General features: G+C 38.7%; 1 protein-coding gene across 1 annotated transcript in view; it reads right to left on the bottom strand.

Annotated features, from left to right (window-relative positions):
- The window catches only part of SPTLC2 (serine palmitoyltransferase long chain base subunit 2), a 116,684-nt gene that overhangs the window by 60,297 nt on the left and 37,449 nt on the right, over positions 1 to 18,938 (bottom strand). Inside the window, exons 3-8 of the mRNA XM_047735644.1 lie at positions 13,908 to 14,062; positions 12,083 to 12,231; positions 10,095 to 10,219; positions 4,674 to 4,767; positions 1,532 to 1,637; positions 574 to 793 (exon numbers count right to left, since the gene is read on the bottom strand). Coding sequence (XP_047591600.1) covers positions 574 to 793; positions 1,532 to 1,637; positions 4,674 to 4,767; positions 10,095 to 10,219; positions 12,083 to 12,231; positions 13,908 to 14,062 — 849 coding nt within the window. The remainder of the gene's footprint in view (positions 1 to 573; positions 794 to 1,531; positions 1,638 to 4,673; positions 4,768 to 10,094; positions 10,220 to 12,082; positions 12,232 to 13,907; positions 14,063 to 18,938) is intronic.

Raw genomic sequence — 18,938 nt, 5'->3', positions numbered from 1 at the left:
CTGTCTCAGGGTTCAACAATTTCCACCACACCATACTGATTCTCAAATGCCTCAGAGTTCATTACACAATTTTTAAATTGAAAACTACAATGCCTTCTAGTAAACCAGATCGTGCAAAATAATCTTTTCCTTCCTGTCTCTATGCTCACCCAAGATGCCTTTGAGGCCAAGGGCGGGGAAACCGGTCTTCTGTTCCCACTCGCTCTCAGAAACTCACTACTTTTGGGAAACTACCGGTGCAAGTCAAACCCCGAAGAAGACTGGCAAACAGGCAGCACCACTGCACGTCCTTTCACACAAGAGGGTGTTCTGTATGTCAGATCAGCATGTCGTTTAGGACGAAGCTCAAATAAGAAAACAACAAACAATGAACAGAACCAGCCTTTAGTTGCTCAAAATCGCTCACTGAGCAGCTGAAGTGTGAAGCCCGCTGGCAGTGTGAGCTGAAGCCACAAACAAATTTAGGATCTCCACATCCCAGTTCGGGATGCTTATCTGCTCCGTGTGAGTCACCAAATGTGGTAGCCAGAAGCACCTGCACCCTTAGCTGCTCAATCCGCAGGGCCCGCTTACCTTCTTCCCCCCGATGTAGCCTCCAGAAGCCCCAAAGCTCTTCGTGAACGTCCCCATCATAACATCCACATCCTGAGGATCCAGGCCAAAGTAATCCACCACGCCTCGGCCTGTAGGGCCCAGGGCCCCAATGCTATGAGCTTCATCTAGGTACAAGTATGCCTTGTATTTCTTCTTAAGGGCAATCACTTCAGGAAGGCGAACAATAGATCCTTCCATGCTGGCAAAATGGATACAAAACACACACACTGAGTCTTTTTAACTCAAAAAGGAGTTAGCCACCTTACTATTACTATTCCTTTTTCCAACTTTTTTGTTGCTTTTTTAAATGGTTTGACAACTCTGCCTGTGATTTTAAACTGGCCAAGTCAGATGATGCCACAGCTAGGCAGATGTCTAGGGGAAAGGAAACTGGATCTTTTCAAACAAGCACCAGAACAGAACTGATCTTCATTCACCACAGATGGATAAAGGTCACGGAAGAGTCTTCTAACACTTGCACTTACAGGCAACATTAGATTTTGCATTACACTGCAGATGAAATTAAAATGGCAGAATAAGAGAATAAAAAAGATAAGGACGTAAGAGAGTAAGTGCAAGGGCTGCAAATAAACCAGAATAAAATCTGTCTTAAAAGGACATGATGTAGAATTTGTTTTGACACATTAGAAAACATATTCCAGTTCTTGCCCATACGTACACAAAAAGGAGAAAAATAAAGGATGCAAAAAAGAAAGGGGATTTGAAGACCATCAGCATGATGGAAAGAATAAGGAAAATCCAGACAAAAAGACTTCGGTGCTAGTGCTAACTCTGCTTCCAGGTATTTTATTATCAAATCATCAACACTGCCTCCTTAGTGTCCAGAGCGGTCCTGATTACAGTTCCCTTCTGCTTAAAATATTCTACAACTTCCTGGAGCCAAATCAGAAAGATAAGAATAAGAAAGCAGGATTACCTATATATTCCCTCCACAAGGATTAGAATTTTCTTCCAAGGCCTTCGTGTCCGAGGCTGACCATAAACAATGGCATCTTTCAACAGCTTCTCTAGGCTTTGCATATCTGTAGCACACAAAACAGAATTTCAGCACAAAGTACCTTCCTCTTTCTGAACTTTATTTCAGAAATGCAAATACACATTTCTTATTCAGGAAGTGTGTCTCAGACAGCGAAGGACATTAACATAATCCGAAGTGAGCAGAAAAAGATAAGGCAAAATGGGTGATCTCCTGCTAGCCTGAATGACAATCTCATCTAAAAGGTAATGAATGTTCACAACCACAGAAATTCCACTAAATGACTGAGGCACAGGCGGTTCCGTTGGGTAGCATGCCTGTGAAATGACCCATGTTTCGTGTTAAACACCTGGCTGTTCACTTTTTTTTTTGTATTTGTGGAATCAACTGTATCTTTAATCCTAGTGACTCATTCAGAAATACATGCATAAAGAAGACTGACCAAGAGTGCAAATAAACAAATGCATTACCTCCTAAAATGCAAATATGGGGGAAAATTCAAAGTACACGCCCTGCTTCCTTTCACCTAGGATACACTCAATAAACACTTGCTGAACAGCTTTCTCTTAGCGGTGAGCTCAAAGTACATCAGTCCGGGCATGCATGAGATCATGTGCTAAGAACATGTGGCCATCAGATGAGACTGTTCCATGTCTGACTTGATCAGCTCTCCTGGTCCTAAGGACAGTTACCAAGCCCAGAAAACAACCTATCTTGTGCTACAACTGAGCATCGTAATTCTCCTGTTACCGATAAAGGCTGTGAAGACCACTGCTACCACTACAGTGGGCTTCATACTGAAAATGTCTGCCCTGCAATAATGGCCTTAAGGACCTTTGCCCCCAGATCTATGCAATATTAAGTCTGGGGTACATTTAACAGGGGTGGGAGGCACCCCATCATAAAATGTGATTTTATATTCTCTACTGCTCAGGACTGAAAAAGGGGGTTACAAAGTTATCTGATTTTGCTCTCCCCATGAAAGGACTTTGGTTAGGAAACAGAAGTAAGGCAATACAAACACATACCACAAGTAAAATGGCCAAAGGTTGTGACTGTACTTATACCTTCAGTCACTCATAACAACACAATATGCTACCTAACCCAGAGAGGGGATGCTACCCCAGAAAATACTGTGAAGCTGCTATGTCTGCTGCAGACACCAATGTGTGGCGACCAGCAGGAGACAAATAAAAATGCACTCATTGTTTTAGTTTCCTCTGTTTATAGACAGAAAGGAAGAGAAAAATACTGACTCAAAATTTTAGATGAAAGGAAGTACCTATAGTAGAATGCTTGACCATATCACCTACGTAGGAAAAAGATTCAATTATCTCTTTTGTATTATGCTCCCTAAATTCCATGCAAATTGAAGACTTAAATAAAAAAATGTATCACAAAAAACCACAAAAAAGAAAATATAAGAGAATAACTTTATGATCTTAAAACAGGGAAGGCATTATGCAAACTCTAAAACTTGTAAGACAATAAATGTGCCAACATCAACATTTTAATAAATCTACCAGCAATACACTAAAAACAAAGTTAAAAATGAAATAAAAATACTGCAACACAGAAGAAAGAATAATTAATATAAAGGGCTCTTATACTCAGTAGAAAACAGAAACAATTTGAAAATGGCCAATTCACAAAGAAATACAAACACAATTAACTGTATAAAAAAGTTGTTTAGCATCTAATAATCAAAGAAATAGAAATTAACATGATATTGACTGATTCCATTAGAAAATATTTTAATTATGGACACTGGGGAGGATATGTGCTATGGCGAGTGCTGTGAAATGTGTAAGTCTGATGATTCACAGACCTGTACCCCTGGCGCAAATCACACATGATATGTTAATAAAAATAATTAAAAAAAAAAAAGAAAATATTTTAAGTGATTCATAATGTCCTACGTCAGCCTGTGAGTACAGTCACTGTCATGTTGCCGAGTAAAAATCTGCATCATACTTGGAGGCAATTTGGAAAAGTCTAAAAATTTTATAACCTTTTAACCAGGCATCCTAAGACTACTAGGAATTTATCTTAAGCCATTAATCAGATCACTGAGCAAAAATGTGAGTAGGTAGTACTGTTTTTAGTAGAAAAATTGAGAAACAACCTTGATGTCCAAACTGAGGGATGGACTGAACGCGGGCAACTCCACCCGTCACCCTGGCATTAGGGGAGGAGGCAAGTCCCATGGAGTCAAACGAAGTTCATGACGTGTTGTAAGCAAGGAGGTTACACAATTGTGTCTAATAATGCCATGGACTTCATAAAACAAAATACTGTTTGTATCATCCTCATTATAAAACATCTTAGATAAGACAAAGACAGAAGGAAGAAAGTTATTAGCATGCATAAGCCTTCCATCCAGAGTACAGATCTCACACTTGGGTGTTTATTCTTCCAGACTTTTGTCTGTATGTGTACACATTTTGCCAAAAAAAAAAAAAAAAAAAAAAAAAAAAAGTATTAGGCGTACAGTTTGGTAATCTTTCCTTCCTACACGTGAGTATTTTAACTACAAAAGTTACTTTTTTTTTTTGTTAATCATTATTTTGCTAATACACCAGACACTTCCACTTAGGGAGAACGTTCTGGCAGTGCCATCTTCCTCCGTGCCTCTACAGCATCTGCTCACATCTGTAGTCCAGTATCTGTTCTGTATCAGTGGTATTCCACTAGTGGTTTCTCTATAGTCTCTTCATTAACGAGTTGGAGATCCTTAAGATGAGACCCTGCTTTATTCATCTCAGTAGCCCTGGTGTTACAGAAAGATACACCATAGGCATCTAGTAAACGCACACAGAACGAGTGACTTGTAAACAAGGAATATGAAAGAGCTAAAAGTTAAGTAAAAGGAAAATGTTGTACTTTGTACTAAAATGCTTCCTTCAGCCTCTATTCCTAATGAGGAAGAGGGTAACTTTTAAAGGACTGGACCAGAAGGACATTTTAAATGTTGCTACATGCTTCATTTGTATCTTCCATTATTAATGTAACTAATGTTACCACTGCCATTAACCCAGAGAATATTAAACACTAAGGCCTGCAGTGAAGTCATCAAACTCACTATTGTGTTTGAAGATTCGAATGGTTGCTCCTGAGAGTCTGGCTCCTAGAACCAGCGATGCGTGGTTCAGCTCATCACTTAGAATCAGGCAACCCTGCAAAACCACCAGCACAGAAAGGTCAGAAGCTAGGGGGAAAGACTTACTTACACAAATGACAAAATGCTAAAATCATTAGTAATGCTATTTTATTAAGGAAAGCTTATACAACAGCAAAATTATGAATTTCAAGAAGAAAGGTATACATATTCTTGTTTTGCAAAATTAACTTGGAAGCAGATACAAAATTCTAGCCTTTTAATTTCTTCAGTCCTGTGACAGACTTAAATATTCAGATATGTAGAAAGAGGCTTTTATTTATACCTAAAATCTGATATATCAGATAGTATTCATAGGGTGTCAGTTTTGCTGGTTTGATGGTATTCCATATGAGTTTTGGTATGATGTACTACTATTCATGGGAAAAGGTAGGGGACAAGGGTGCTGAGGGAGTAAAGCATTCTTTCTCTCACTCCTAATAATACCTCCCAAATCAATGAGGATTCCACTTACTAATACTCTCCCCACTGACATGAAGTGTAGGCCTCAATTCTGCCTTTAAAATCCCTCAATAAGCTCTACTTTAATAAATAAACATGAGTTTCTCCTAAGGCAACAAGAAAAGGCTGAGGTTCTCAGGGATTTTATTTCATCCCAGGTTCCTACTATTCCACAGATCAGGCCCTTCAACCCATTAAGATCTGAACTCAGCAACAGGTTTTTCTGTCAACAGTGTCCTCAAAATACCCAATTAGATTTTAAGAGTAAGTTGCAGAAAGTATCAGCATGTTCTCAGGAGAACAAAAGAAAGAAGACAGATACACACACACACACACCCACACACCGATTTTAACAAAATATTCTTAGAGGAATACTTAAATTTTAATAGCAGATGTCTAAATTTTACTGTGAGCCAAGTTTTTATTATATTATTAATTAAAGATTTTATTTATTTATTTGACAGAGAAAGACAGTGAGAGAGGGAACATAAGCAGGGGGAGTGCGAGATGGAGAAGCAGGCTCCCTGCTAAGCAGGGACCCCAATGTGAGACTCGATCCCAGTCCCTTGGGATAACCAAAGCTGAAGGCAGACCCTTAACTACTGAGCCACCCAGGCGCCCCCAAAGCTTTTATTATTAAAATAAAAAGCTACTTCATTAAAAATGTGTGCATTAAAAAGAAGTAGAGTTGGAGGTAGCAGTACAGGCTGATGGGTTTTAAAATGTATATGTAATGTATACACATGCATGCAGTATATGCATGAGTTAGCATACATGCAGATATTTTTCTAGCTCTATGCACTGAGGGACAAGAAGCAGTGACACCCAAGTGGCCATAAACACAACAGACCTTGATTTCTAAATACCATTCTCCAGTAAAAACAAAAACAAAAACAAAAACAAAAACAAACAAACAAACAAAAAACTAGGGCTGAAAGGAGAACTGGTTGATCCCAAAACTAAAATAGGTTTTGAAAAAAAAAAAAAAAGGAAGAAAGAAAAAAAAGAAGAAAGAAAAAAAAAAAAAAAGCCCAGAGCCTCTTGTCCTGCTACAAATTAAGAAAGTGCTCTCTGGGGCGGGGCTGGGGTGGGTGGGTGGTGGTAGGATCATCGCATAGTCAAATGGCACAGGAGGCCCCGTGAAAGATCTCCCAAAGGCCAAAACTGGAACAACTTCAGCAACAAAATAAAGGGCAACCGTGTTGGACCCAAATAATAAAATATTCACGAATCTCTACTAATATAAATGAATAGGGGAAAAGCAACAATTCTGCCTTCGGAAGAGTCAAGATAATGAAAGACAAGGAAAGACAGGAACTGTCACACACTAGAAACTGAGGAGATCCCATGAGGATCAACAGAAAATGGTATTGGTAGAAAAACCTGGTGAAATTGAAATAAGTTCTGTACTTCAGTTAATTGTATTGTATCAAGCTTAGTTTTGGGGTTTGATAAATTCCACTGTTGTATAAGATATTAACATAAAAGGAAGCTTACTGAAGGGTATACATGAACTCTGTATTCTTTTACAACTCTTCTGTAATGCTAAATTAATCTTTGAAAAAAGTGTTAAAAATGAAAAAAAAAAGTCGAAGAGGGTGCAGAAAATGAAGAGATACTGAATTTCTCTTCTGCAAATCTTCAAACCCTTTACTTAACCGCTCCTGGCATTCCATTATACCTTAAAAGGATGCCCCTCCTTCCCCTCCATACAATTTTATTTTCTTCTCTTTCCTGCTCACTTTTTTTCTGACAAAATCTGCAATATAACTTGCTATGTGCTTCCTTTTTAGACAGCCTTATTCACCATTTTAATGTATCAATCTACTATGAGGCTCTATTATATCCTTAGTTCAAAAATAAAATAAAAATTAAATGTCAGCAGTTAAAAGTTAAGTGCTTAATATGTTCTGGGCATTAGGTTAAGGGTTTTAAAGGCATTATTACTTTTAATCCCCATTAAAAAAAAATCTATGAAGCAGGAACTATTATTATCCCCACATTATATAAGAGGAAACTCCCTTTTAGAGGAGTTACAGATCTTGCTCAAGGTCACAAGCCTAGTGAGTGACTCATTAGAAAGCCTCTGCTTCCAGAACACATGCTCTTAATCTATAATATACTGCCTCTGCCTGCCTTTAAGCTGAAAAATCAACCACCTCACATAGAAACTTAGTATCAGATTCAAAGAAATATTAAAACTGGATTAGTTCCTGCCTTTAATGGATTAAATGATACTTAGTAACATTTAACTATAATGTTTTATTTGAAAGATAAATCTTTAAGGTAGTATCTTCCAAGTCTGTATATAAGATCTCTAATTCTATGTGATTAGTTTCTGAACATCCAGGAAAGAGCAGGATGAGATCATTTAACCCTCTAGTGTGAAAAATTCTGAGAAATTCCAAATAAGAATCTCAAGATTTATACCACTCAAATGCAGGACAGGAATGTATTATAATCAATGTGAAGTCAAAGAACCATACATTTATGTCTTTCGAGGTATCTGTCCATTGTATCTAAGTTGTTGAATTTACCAGCATAAAGCTGTTCTTAATATATCCTTATTATCCTTTTAATGTCTGTAGGATGTGTAGAATGATGTACTCTTTCTCATTCCTGCTACTGGTAATTTGTATCTTCTCTATTTTTTACCCTTACCAGTCTGGCTAGAGATTTATCAATTTTATTCATTTTCTCAAAGAACCTCCTTTGGGGGCACCTCGGTGGCTTAGTTGGTTTGCCTTTTTGGCTTGGGTTATGATCCCAGGGTCATGGAATCGAGCCCTGGGACTGGCTCCCTGCTCATGGGGGAGCCTGTTTCTCCCTCTCTCTGTGTCTCTCAAATAAATAAATAAAATCTTGAAAAAAAAAAAAAAAAAAGGAACCACCTTTGCTTTCACTCATTTTTCCTAATTCACTATTTCCAGATTTAGCTTTATTTTATCCTTCCTCTATTTGAAATCTTTGGGCTTAATCTGCTGTTCTTTTTTGAAGTCCATATGTAGATGGCAGATTCAAAACTTTTCTTCTTTTCTTACTACAAGCCCTTAAAGCTATATATTCCATTTGAGTATGGCTTTAGCTTCATCTCACACACTGTAACATGCTACACTTCTATTTAGCTCAAAGTATTTTCTATTTTTCCTTTCTTCTTTGACTTATGGATTATTTGGAAGTATGTTGTTTAATTTTCAAATATTTGAGGATTTTCAGATATCTTTGTGTTACTGATTTCTAATTTAATTCTATTATGATCAGAGAACACACTGTGAACAATTTAAATTTTTAAAAATTTGGGGTGCCTCGGTGGATCAGTGGGTTAAAGCCTCTGCCTTCAGCTCGGTCATGATCCCAGGGTCATGGGATCGAGCCCTGCATCGGGCTCTCTGCTCAGCTGGGAGCCTGCTTCCCTTCCTCTCTCTGCCTGCCTCTCTGCCTGCTTGTGATCTCTGTCTGTCAAATAAATAAATAAAATATTTTAATTAAAAAAAAAATTTTTTTTTAATGTGTTGAGGCTTTTTTAATGATCCAGAAAATGGTCTATCTTGGTAAATGTTTTGCTGTTGTTAGGTGAAGTGTTTCATAAATGTCAATTAAGTCAAGTTGGTTGATAGTATTTTTCAAGTGTTCCATAACCTTACTGAATTTCTGTCTAGTTCTTCTATCAATTATTCAGAGAGCGGAATGGAGACCTCTAATAAAAATTATGTATTTTGTCCATTTCTCCTTTCAATTTCTTCCAATTTTTCCTTCATGTACTTTGAAGCTCTATTATTAGGTACCTATACATTTAAAATTGTTATGTCTTGGGGCACCTGGGTGGCTCAGTGGGTGAAAGCCTCTGCCTTCGGCTCAGGTCATGACCCCAAAGTCCTGGGATCAAGCTCTCTGCTTGGCGGGGAGCCTGCTTCCCCTGCACTGCCCCCCACCCCCCGCCTGCCTCTCTGCCTACTTGTGATCTCTCTCTGTCAAATAAATAAATACAATCTCTAAAAAATAAAAATAAATAAATAATAAATAAAATCACTATGTCTTTTAGGGGCACCTGGGAGGCTCAGTCAGTTAAGCATCCAACTCTCGATTTCAGCTCAGGTCTGGTCTCAGGGTCATGGCATTAAGCCCCATGTCGGGTTCCGCACTTGGCGCAAAGTCTGCTTGAGATTCTCTCTCTCTCTCTCTCTGCCCCTCCTGACCCCCCAATTTGTGCACTTGTGTATGTGTGCCCACATTTTCTCTAAAAAAATAAAATAAAAAATAAAACAAAAACCTTCAGGGCCCTTTCAAGCTGAGAGTGCCAACCTCCTAAAATGTGACTTACAAAGTCTCTTATCTCTTCTCTCCTTAACTACCCCCTTACAAACTCTACCCACACACAAACTTTTATTACTATTATTACTATTACTTTTAATCTTCATTATTATTTACTTATATTATTACTTTTAACCTGTATCATTACATGTATTTTACATATATACACATATTTTGCCCATGTATCTCTGAGCAACATGCACTATGATAAGAACAAGTATTAGGGTACCCATGTATTTTCATATGTTAAGTAACCTTCCAATTTAAACATTCTTTCTTTTAAAATTTTAGCCTTTTATGAAGTTTAATTTCTTAGAATCCCTTTCAAAACTGTATGAAATGAAGAAGGCAAGCGTCATCTAATGGAAGAGAAAGAATCATGGGTTCTAGCAAGAAAGCTTCAACTGATAAAGTCTCCTTGGGATATACTTATTGAAAATTTGTGACAGAAACATCTTTGGGTAGACCACATGTAGTCTGAAGTTTACAACAGCCTTGGGCTTGCTGTGAATGCTTTATAAAACAAAACAAAATACGCAAGAGCATTTTCATAAACGACAGCCTAAGTCTTACTTTGCCAACAAGAGCAGGAATGTTCATTGAATTTGTTGCAAATCCCATGCCATATGCCATAGCGGCTTCTACTCCCAAGAAACTTGCCACAAGCTTTTCTAGCTCTTCATGCTTGTCCAGGTTTCCTGCGTAGAGAAGTTAATGAAGTTAATACCACTAAATCCCAAATTGAAGAACCACTCATTACTTTATAAAAAGAAATCATAGGCTACATGGGACAACCTTTTCAGACTAAGCTCCATGGGAGAGTATTATGAAGAGAAAGGGCTGATCAAGGACACCATAGTTGAACACATTCAGATTTGCCACCTGGGATGGAATTCCTGTAAAGAAAGTTGCCAACAATTTCTCCCAACCCTTCTGACACATGCCAGTTCCAATCTAAGCCTTAAGAGCCTTGCAACATCTGCTTTTATACTTTTGGAGTCAGCTACCATGTAAAATAGTCTAACTAGCTGTTGTAAAGAGAGGCCACATGGAGAGGGAGAGGCTCTGGAAGACAAGAGACTATATGGAAGTGGAATGCAGGGCTCAGCGAGGCCTCACCTCATCCCACTACCTGGCTGAGGTGCCAAACATGTAAGTGAAGCCATCCTGGATGCTCTGTCTTTGTCCAGAATGCCCCGCCCATACCACATGGAGTCAAGATAAATGCCAAGCCCTCCCCAAATTGCGGCATCACAAGCAAATAAATGTTTTCTGTTTTAAGTCACTAAGTTTTAGAATGATTTGTTATGTAGCAAAAGACAAGTTAAAAAGCATCCCCCCTCACTTTATACCGTGATTTTACATCAATACTCAAATCCTTAAGGAACAAACAAGACTGATCAATGATACTGGCTAAATTCAGAAAAGAGGATGAGAAAAAAGACTGCTGAACTAGGGTGCTACATGTTCTCAAAGCTTTAATCAAGTCATTTAACCTCTCTGGGCTTCAGTTTCTGCTAAATACCAGTAACAATATTTGCTCTGTCTACCTCAGGATACTGTTGTGAGGATCAAAAGAGAGAACAGGTTCAAGCAATTTATAAAGTATACAGTGCCATAAAGATGTAAGGTCTGACTACTATATGTCATCACGGCACAATGCTCCTTAGCCACATCATTAAGGACCCTGAGTGGAAATGACCCAGCTACATTTGCCAGTCATTGGACCCACAAGAAATAATGAGGAATTATTGTTTTAATCCACTAAGTTCTGGGGTGATTCCCAGTAACAAATATCCTGGAAGTTGCCTTATAATTTCTGTAGTTTTTAGTTCTTTCAAACAAAATCGAAGAATTTGAAATCTTCCTATGAACAAAAATTAATTCTCTCGAGGGGCTCCTGGGTAGCTTAGTTGGTTAAATGCCTGCCTTTGGTTCAGGTCACGATCCCGGGGTCCTAGGTTCAACCCCCGCATCTGGCTCCCTGCTCAGCCTGCTTCTCTCTCTGCACTTGCACTATCTCAAATAAATGAACAAAATCTTAAAAAAAAATTAACTATCTTTACATAAATCTGTTCACCTTTACATTTTATAGATTTACAATAATAATAAAAATAGTTAACATTTACTGAGTGTTTACCATGTCACAAGCACTTTACATGAATTAGCTGATTTAATTCTTCAAAGAGTCCTATAAGATATGAATTATTATCAGTCTCCAATTACCGGTATGGAAACACATTAACCCTCATACATCCATGAGGTTAGTACTAGTAAGTGGCACCCTTATCCACTATCATTTGTAAAAGCCAACAAAGTCAACATTAAAGTTATAAATGAATCAAATGTTTATGGAATCTTTCTAGACCCACTTTATTATACAATGGAAAAGGTAAATATGTCTCAAAATGTGTTGAAAGCTTTAAAATCATCCATTACTTCAGAAACTATATGGCAAAGTACGTATTTGGATGCTTACTATTCTAGCTCCGTACCAGCATTACTCCCTCCTGAGTAGCACAGTGGAGAACATCAGCTGGTCAAACAGAGCCTGCACTTACCGATTTCCTGCCGAGTGCTACACACTCCGACTCCATACTCCTCTAGGACTTTGGCAGCTGCTTCTTGACATGATCCTGTATTCCGTGCAAAGCCGAGATAGTTGTAGGAACCCATGTTTATAACACCTTTAATTATATTCCCTGTGTACCTGTATTTCAATAGCATAAAAGTTCATGAAACTCATGAGCAAATCAAACACTTACATGTGATAATAAACATATTGGTAATACAAAAGGAAGCACAATATATAGGAAATAAGGAGATTACGGCCTCAGTGACAAGCAACTCAAACTCACTACCAATTAAGAAGTGAAAATTAAAATACTAATTTTTGCTTATCAATAATGATAAAGACTTAAAGAATGACCATATCCATGTTAGCCAGGATAGTCTCCATACACTGTAGATAAGAATATCAGCCAGTACTTTTCTTTTTTTTTTTGGAAGGCACTTTGGCAGTACTTATCCATTTAAAAAATATACACACACTTTAACTCAGCAATTTCCACACACATATGAAAAAATACATGCATAAAGATCCTTTAAGAGTCACTACACAATGGGGCACCTGGGTGGCTCAGTCAGTTTAGCATTCGACTCTTGAGTTTTGGCTCAGGTCATGACCTCAGGGTGGTGGGACTGAGCCCTGAGTTGGGCTCTGTACTCAGCAGGGAGTCTGTTTGAGATTCTCTCCTTCTCTCTCTGTGCCTCAACTAAACCCCCACCCCCGAACCTTATGCCCTCTCTCTTAAATAAATAAAGTAAAATCCTTTAAAAAAAAAAAAAAAAGTCACTACACAATTTATCTGCCACGTCCCCTTCCCAGGCACATAGACCAGTGACATCCCACATTGGAAGCTCCAACAGCCTGGGCCCACAAGTGAGAACAACATGGTTTAGAGGCTCCACCAACCTAAGGCAGACACAGAGTATGAACAAGAAATAAACCGTTCTGTTTGATCTCTGAGATTTTGAGGTTTTTAACCAAGGATGATGCAGCCCAACCTCTATTACTATATGCGGCTATACTCTGGGGTAATCAGTGGCCACTACTAATAATGAACTTGCTGTGAATACAGATTACCAGCATGTTAGCAAGTAAAAAAGCAAGACATAAAATGATTTCTGTAATATGATCCCATTTTTATAAATCAAAAACTACCTGTATGTCACTCCACAGATTCGCTACATACATGCCCCACAAAAAACATCTGGAGGACTCCTACACAACAAACGGGTAACAGTGGTCACCTCTGGGGAGTGAAGACTTGTGAAGTGGGTTTGCAGAACGGAAGTGGTTAGTTGTCATGGGGGAACACTTCATTTATCTGTATTATTTGTCTTAAAAAAATAAAAACAATGCAACCATGTAATACTTGTGAGATCTAAACTATAAAATTTTATGAATATGAAAAGTTTTCCAAACTATTCAATCTATTTAAGTAAAAGCATTTCATATGTCCTTCAATCATTTGAGGACTCAAAATATCCAGAAGTAAATTCAGACACTTGATTCTGGTAAGTGGTGTAATAGGACACCACTGTTTATTATTGTTGTTGTTTTTCTTTCTAGTAGGTCAAATTTTGTTTTCAATTATAACCCAACACAGTATCAAATGTAATAGAAAAATGCATTTTAAAAATCCAGATAACAAAAAAAATCTGGTAACAACGAACAATATGCAAGGAAACGAGGTGTGTTGTCCTGTACTATCAGCTTCTACTCGCTTTAACAGATTACTCAATTTGCAACAGGATGCATTCTAAAGTGAAGAAATTCTTTTTTTCTTGCTGTCAAGAAATAATTTCCCAACTGAGACTCACTTGAAGGACCAGTTGTAATCATGAGACTGCCTCTCCATGATGTCCACCCTGGCTCCGGGCACACTGCAGATCGGCCGGTTCCAGTTGTCTCTAATCCTCATGTAGAGGTTCCTTGTATAGAAGTTTTCGAAATCCTGATACAATGACACAAAGTCCTGCCAACAGATGGTGAAATAACATGAATTTAACTGAATTACTTTAGAAAATTTTTACAACCTCCCTTCCCATGTTGCAAGAGTGCTTGAGAATGAGAGGTCAATTACACTGAATTAACTGATAAGGAAAACATTTGCAAAGGCATCAATTCTCTATGTTTAAACAACTTTAAAACAACTCTGGGAACATCTGATTGGCTCCATCAGTAAGAGCATGCAGCTCTTGATCTCAGGATCATGAATTCAAGCCCACAATGTGCACAGAAATTACTTTAAAAAAAAAAAAAAAGTAAAACAACTCTTAATCAGGTGAATGTCACTCAGCTCTGGTGGTTAACCTGTATGACATGGTTGTAAATAACTATCTGACTACACAAATATAAAGCCAAAGAAATTAACTCAATTAATAGGCGTCATAAAAATAAAACTTAGTTGTACAATTCTGTCATCTAAATGATTTTCCTTGCTAATAACCTCAAAAAGACTTCTCTTCTGCCTCCCAAGTCATATATTGGGAAATACCATTAAAAAACACTATAATTTCAGGTTCAAACAAGAAAAATACTTCTGAATTAAAATTCCAGCCTCTGCATATTTTTGAGGATCAAAGTGAAAAACCTCCAAAGAAAAATGATAAACAAGAACACTTAGAGGTAGTTTATATAGAAAGATATCTATCTCAGGTTTCTTTCCCTGGATGGGATTTAAAAAAAACAAAAAAACAAAAAAACAAAAGATTCTTACGATGAATTCCCATGACCAGGTACTTAAAGCTCTCCCTTCCACTATGAAATAAGTTACACTAAAAATTAAGTCTATAAAAAATAATCTGGGTGGAGCTAAAATGAATGCATAATGTCATGTCCCATGTGGTATGACCACTGCTCAGAACATGATCAGACCACATTAGATCAACTCAATTCCTGAAGATAAGGAGTAAACCAAACAAAAAGAAAACTATACTAGAGTCAGCAAACTGCTGGACTTCCAGCCTGGAGATCCGGACTTACATTAAATAAGCTAATCAGAAACATTCAAGTTTAAGCCTTATTTTGTAACACCCATTGCTAAAGAAGACTCTTCATAAAATTTTATAATCAACAACTTTGTATGACATTGGGCTCTAAAGTAATCAGCAGAAAAAAATCTTAAATTAAGCTGAGCAGAGTCAGAAAGTACTCTTAGGAACGTACAAGTACCTGATACCATCTCTTTCACAATTGTATCCAACATTTACATTTCCGTAAGAGAAAATATCCATAGATAACCTATCACAATTGGAAACTTACTACTTAACTGGTATATCCCTTTTGATAGTCTCCTCTTCCAACAAGAATACTGAGTGACTGAAAACTGGAACAAAGACATCCAAATTCTAATTTAGGACTTTTCCTTGGCTACTATTCACGCGCATTTATTTCCCAAAGGAAAAAGCAAAACGAAACCAAAAAGTTGTTTTCAATCCTTTTCAATTCACACCAAATAGGGTAAACAGTACTAAACACTGTACATTAATGTCAAAAGTATTAACTCAAACACCTGAGAGAAATTCTCCATCACAAATTTTTATTAGCAACAAAGAGCACTATTTTTGTTTTTACTATATAAACATCAGAAAACAGTTAAAAAGTCTGATCCCATCTACCAGAAGGCTTACCAAACCCCAGTATAGAAAGAAGGCTGCAGGCAGCTCTGGGTAACCAGTGACCTAGTGGTGTGTGGCTGGGAGGGGAGAGAGAAAGGGGTTCAAATCTCCGTAACAGAGACTGCCAACATCAGGGAGCTCACTGCTCATTGTTCATCCTTACAATAAGAGAACAACTAAGTCCTTGATTTGGGAACAAACTTGATGGGGAAGTTGCCACAGTGAGGGATGTTAGAGACCAAAGGCAGCTGAGACAGAATGGCAAAAGAGAACACCCATGCCCAGGGTAGCAGTCTGATTATAGCTGGAGAGTTTACTGGAGAGAGCTGAAAGAGAGCTACCCAAACTCCCTACAACTTAGCAATGAAGAATGGGAATGGAAAGGGATCACTGTTCAGGGTTCTAGTTCTTTTTTTTTTTTTTTTTAAAGATTTTATTTATTTATTTGACTGAGAGATCACAAGCAGGCAGAGAGGCAGGCAGAGAGAGAGGAGGAAGCAGGCTCCCTGCTGAGCAGAGAGCCCGATGCGGGGCTCGATCCCAGGACTCTGAGATCATGACCTGAGCCGAAGGCAGCGGCTTAACCCACTGAGCCACCCAGGCGCCCCCAGGGTTCTAGTTCTAGGCAACAAGGGTGAGTGCCTATTTCCAAAAATATCTCATACAGGTTAAATATTCAAGGACTAGAGGACTTATCTCTTCATTCATTCATTCAAATACCTTTTACTGAATAATTCTGCCAGACAATTCTCTCTGCAAACTATGACACCCCCACTACACCTGCCCTCACCCTCCCATCCTGTCCCCCATCCCACTCCACATCCCCACCACCCCCTTCTTCCTCCTCAGTTCAGTCACTGTGAAATGACTTTAGTCAGGGCCGACCTAATACTTGTTTGCTTGGTCACTGAACAAACATTTATCGAGCTGTCCTTTCCAGGCACTAAGCTAGGCATTAGGGATAAAAATAAGTAAGACACAAACAACCTCCACACTCCCAAGATCTCTTAGTGGAGTAGAGTGGAGTGGCACACAAAGGAAGGTGAAATACAGTGTCACAAGCACTCTAAAGGGACACTTGCCCAGACAAGAACTGGTAAGTGAGAGGCAATGGTAAGAGTCAAGTGCAAAGAGCCTCCATGCCCTGTTTGAACTTGATGCACTCCTCATGCACATGCTTCCTCAAGACCTTTCAATAAACCCATATACTAGCAGATATCCATGATAAACAGAGAACAGTGTCTCCTCGAGGCTACACTCTGGATTGCTGGATGTGAAGAACCCTGGTAAGTGACCTCTACCAGTAGCCTAAGAGAAAACTTCAAATTCATGGATTGGTTCTTTCGGGATCATTGAAGACCTTCCCAAAAGTAGTCTGGAGTCATCTTAGTAATTAGCCAATAAATATCTTCTATTGGTTGAGGTTGAGTCTTTTAGAAAACATCCTATACTATTTTAAGTAAATAGGTATCGCCTATTCTAGCCCCTGTGTATGCCGTAAGAGCACAATGAAAAAGGCTGGGTACTAGCACTTCCAGAAGCTGACTTCATCGTAACAACTGCCAATGGTTGTTAAGAGCAATTCTGGCCCAACACAGATGTCCAAATATGAGGATAATAAAGACGATGCGAATCACAACGGCAGCCAGAGTTCCCATCTGAGTACTGAGGATACTTATGGTACGTCTTCCATTACATACATTTGTTCTTAAATACCCCTGCACCCTCTTAAAAAAGATATTACTCCAATTTCAGAAAGATAAAATGGCTTTCCCAATTAGGGAACCAGCCAGAGGCAGAGCTAGGAACTGATCCAGGTCTTTACACTCCAAAGTCTATGCCCATACATTTCCATGGCACACAATTTTGTCGGAAAGGTTTATGTGTCGCAGCTTGTTGAGCTGACTGACTCAACGATGTGCATCCCAATTTGCTTGGCCTAACATCTGATCACAAGAAATTCTACTTCGTCCGAGGGGGCTAAGATGCTTATGTATCTGGCAAAGATCAGGATGCTTCAAAACTCTCAACCACTGAAACTGAAGACAGGCAATGACATTTCAAAAGTAAAGACCGCTGTTTTCTTAGATCTAAAACTGAGTCATCTGTGTGTTCGTATGTGCATGTGTACACATAACACACACAACCCTGACTATGAATACTTCAAAAGACTCAACACTTTTTTAAATTTTTAAAATTTATTTTCAGCGTAACAGTATTCATTGTTTTTGCACCACACCCAGTGCTCCATTCAATCTGTGCCCTCTCCAATACCCACCACCTGGTTCCCCCAACCTCCCACCCCCCGCCCCTTGAAGACCCTCAGATTGTTTTTCAGAGTCCACAGACTCTCATGGTTCACCTCCCCTTCCAAGTTCCTTCAACTCCCTTCTCCTGTCTAACTCCCCTTGTCCTCCACGCTATTTGTTACGCTCCACAAATAAGTGAAACCATATGATAATTGACTCTCTCTGCTTGACTTATTTCACTCAGCATAATCTCTTCCAGTCCCGTCCATGTTGCTACAAAAGTTGGGTATTCATCCTTTCTGATGGAGGCATAATACTCCATAGTGTATATGGACCACATCTTCCTTATCCATTCGTCCGTTGAAGGGCATCTTGGTTCTTTCCACAGTTTGGCGACCGTGGCCATTGCTGCTATAAACATTGGGGTACAGATGGCCCTTCTTTTCACTACATCTGTATCTTTGGGGTAAATACCCAGTAGTGCAATGGCAGGGTCATAGGGAAGCTCTATTTTTAATTTCTTGAGGAATCTCCACACTGTTCTCCAAAGTGGCTGCGCCAACTTGCATTCCCACCAACAGTGTAAGAGGGTTCCCCTTTCTCCACATCCCCTCCAATACATGTTTCCTGTCTTGCTAATTTTGGCCATTCTAACCGGTGTAAGGTGGTATCTCAATGTGGTTTTAATTTGAATCTCCCTGATGGCTAGTGATGAACATTTTTTCATGTGTCTGATAGCCATTTGTATGTCTTCACTGGAGAAGTGTCTGTTCATATCTTCTGCCCATTTTTTTATATGATTGTCTGTTTTGTGTATGTTGAGTTTGAGGAGTTCTTTATAGATCCTGGATATCAACCTTTTGTCTGTACTGTCATTTGCGAATATCTTCTCCCATTCCGTGGGTTGCCTCTTTGTTTTGTTGACTGTTTCCTTTGCTGTGCAGAAGCATTGGATTTTTGATGAAGTCCCAAAAGTTCATTT

The sequence above is a fragment of the Lutra lutra genome, chromosome 7, assembly GCF_902655055.1.
Source record: "Lutra lutra chromosome 7, mLutLut1.2, whole genome shotgun sequence".
In the NCBI taxonomy this organism is placed as follows: Eukaryota; Metazoa; Chordata; class Mammalia; order Carnivora; family Mustelidae; genus Lutra; species Lutra lutra.
This window is presented reverse-complemented; position numbering and strand designations above follow the sequence as displayed.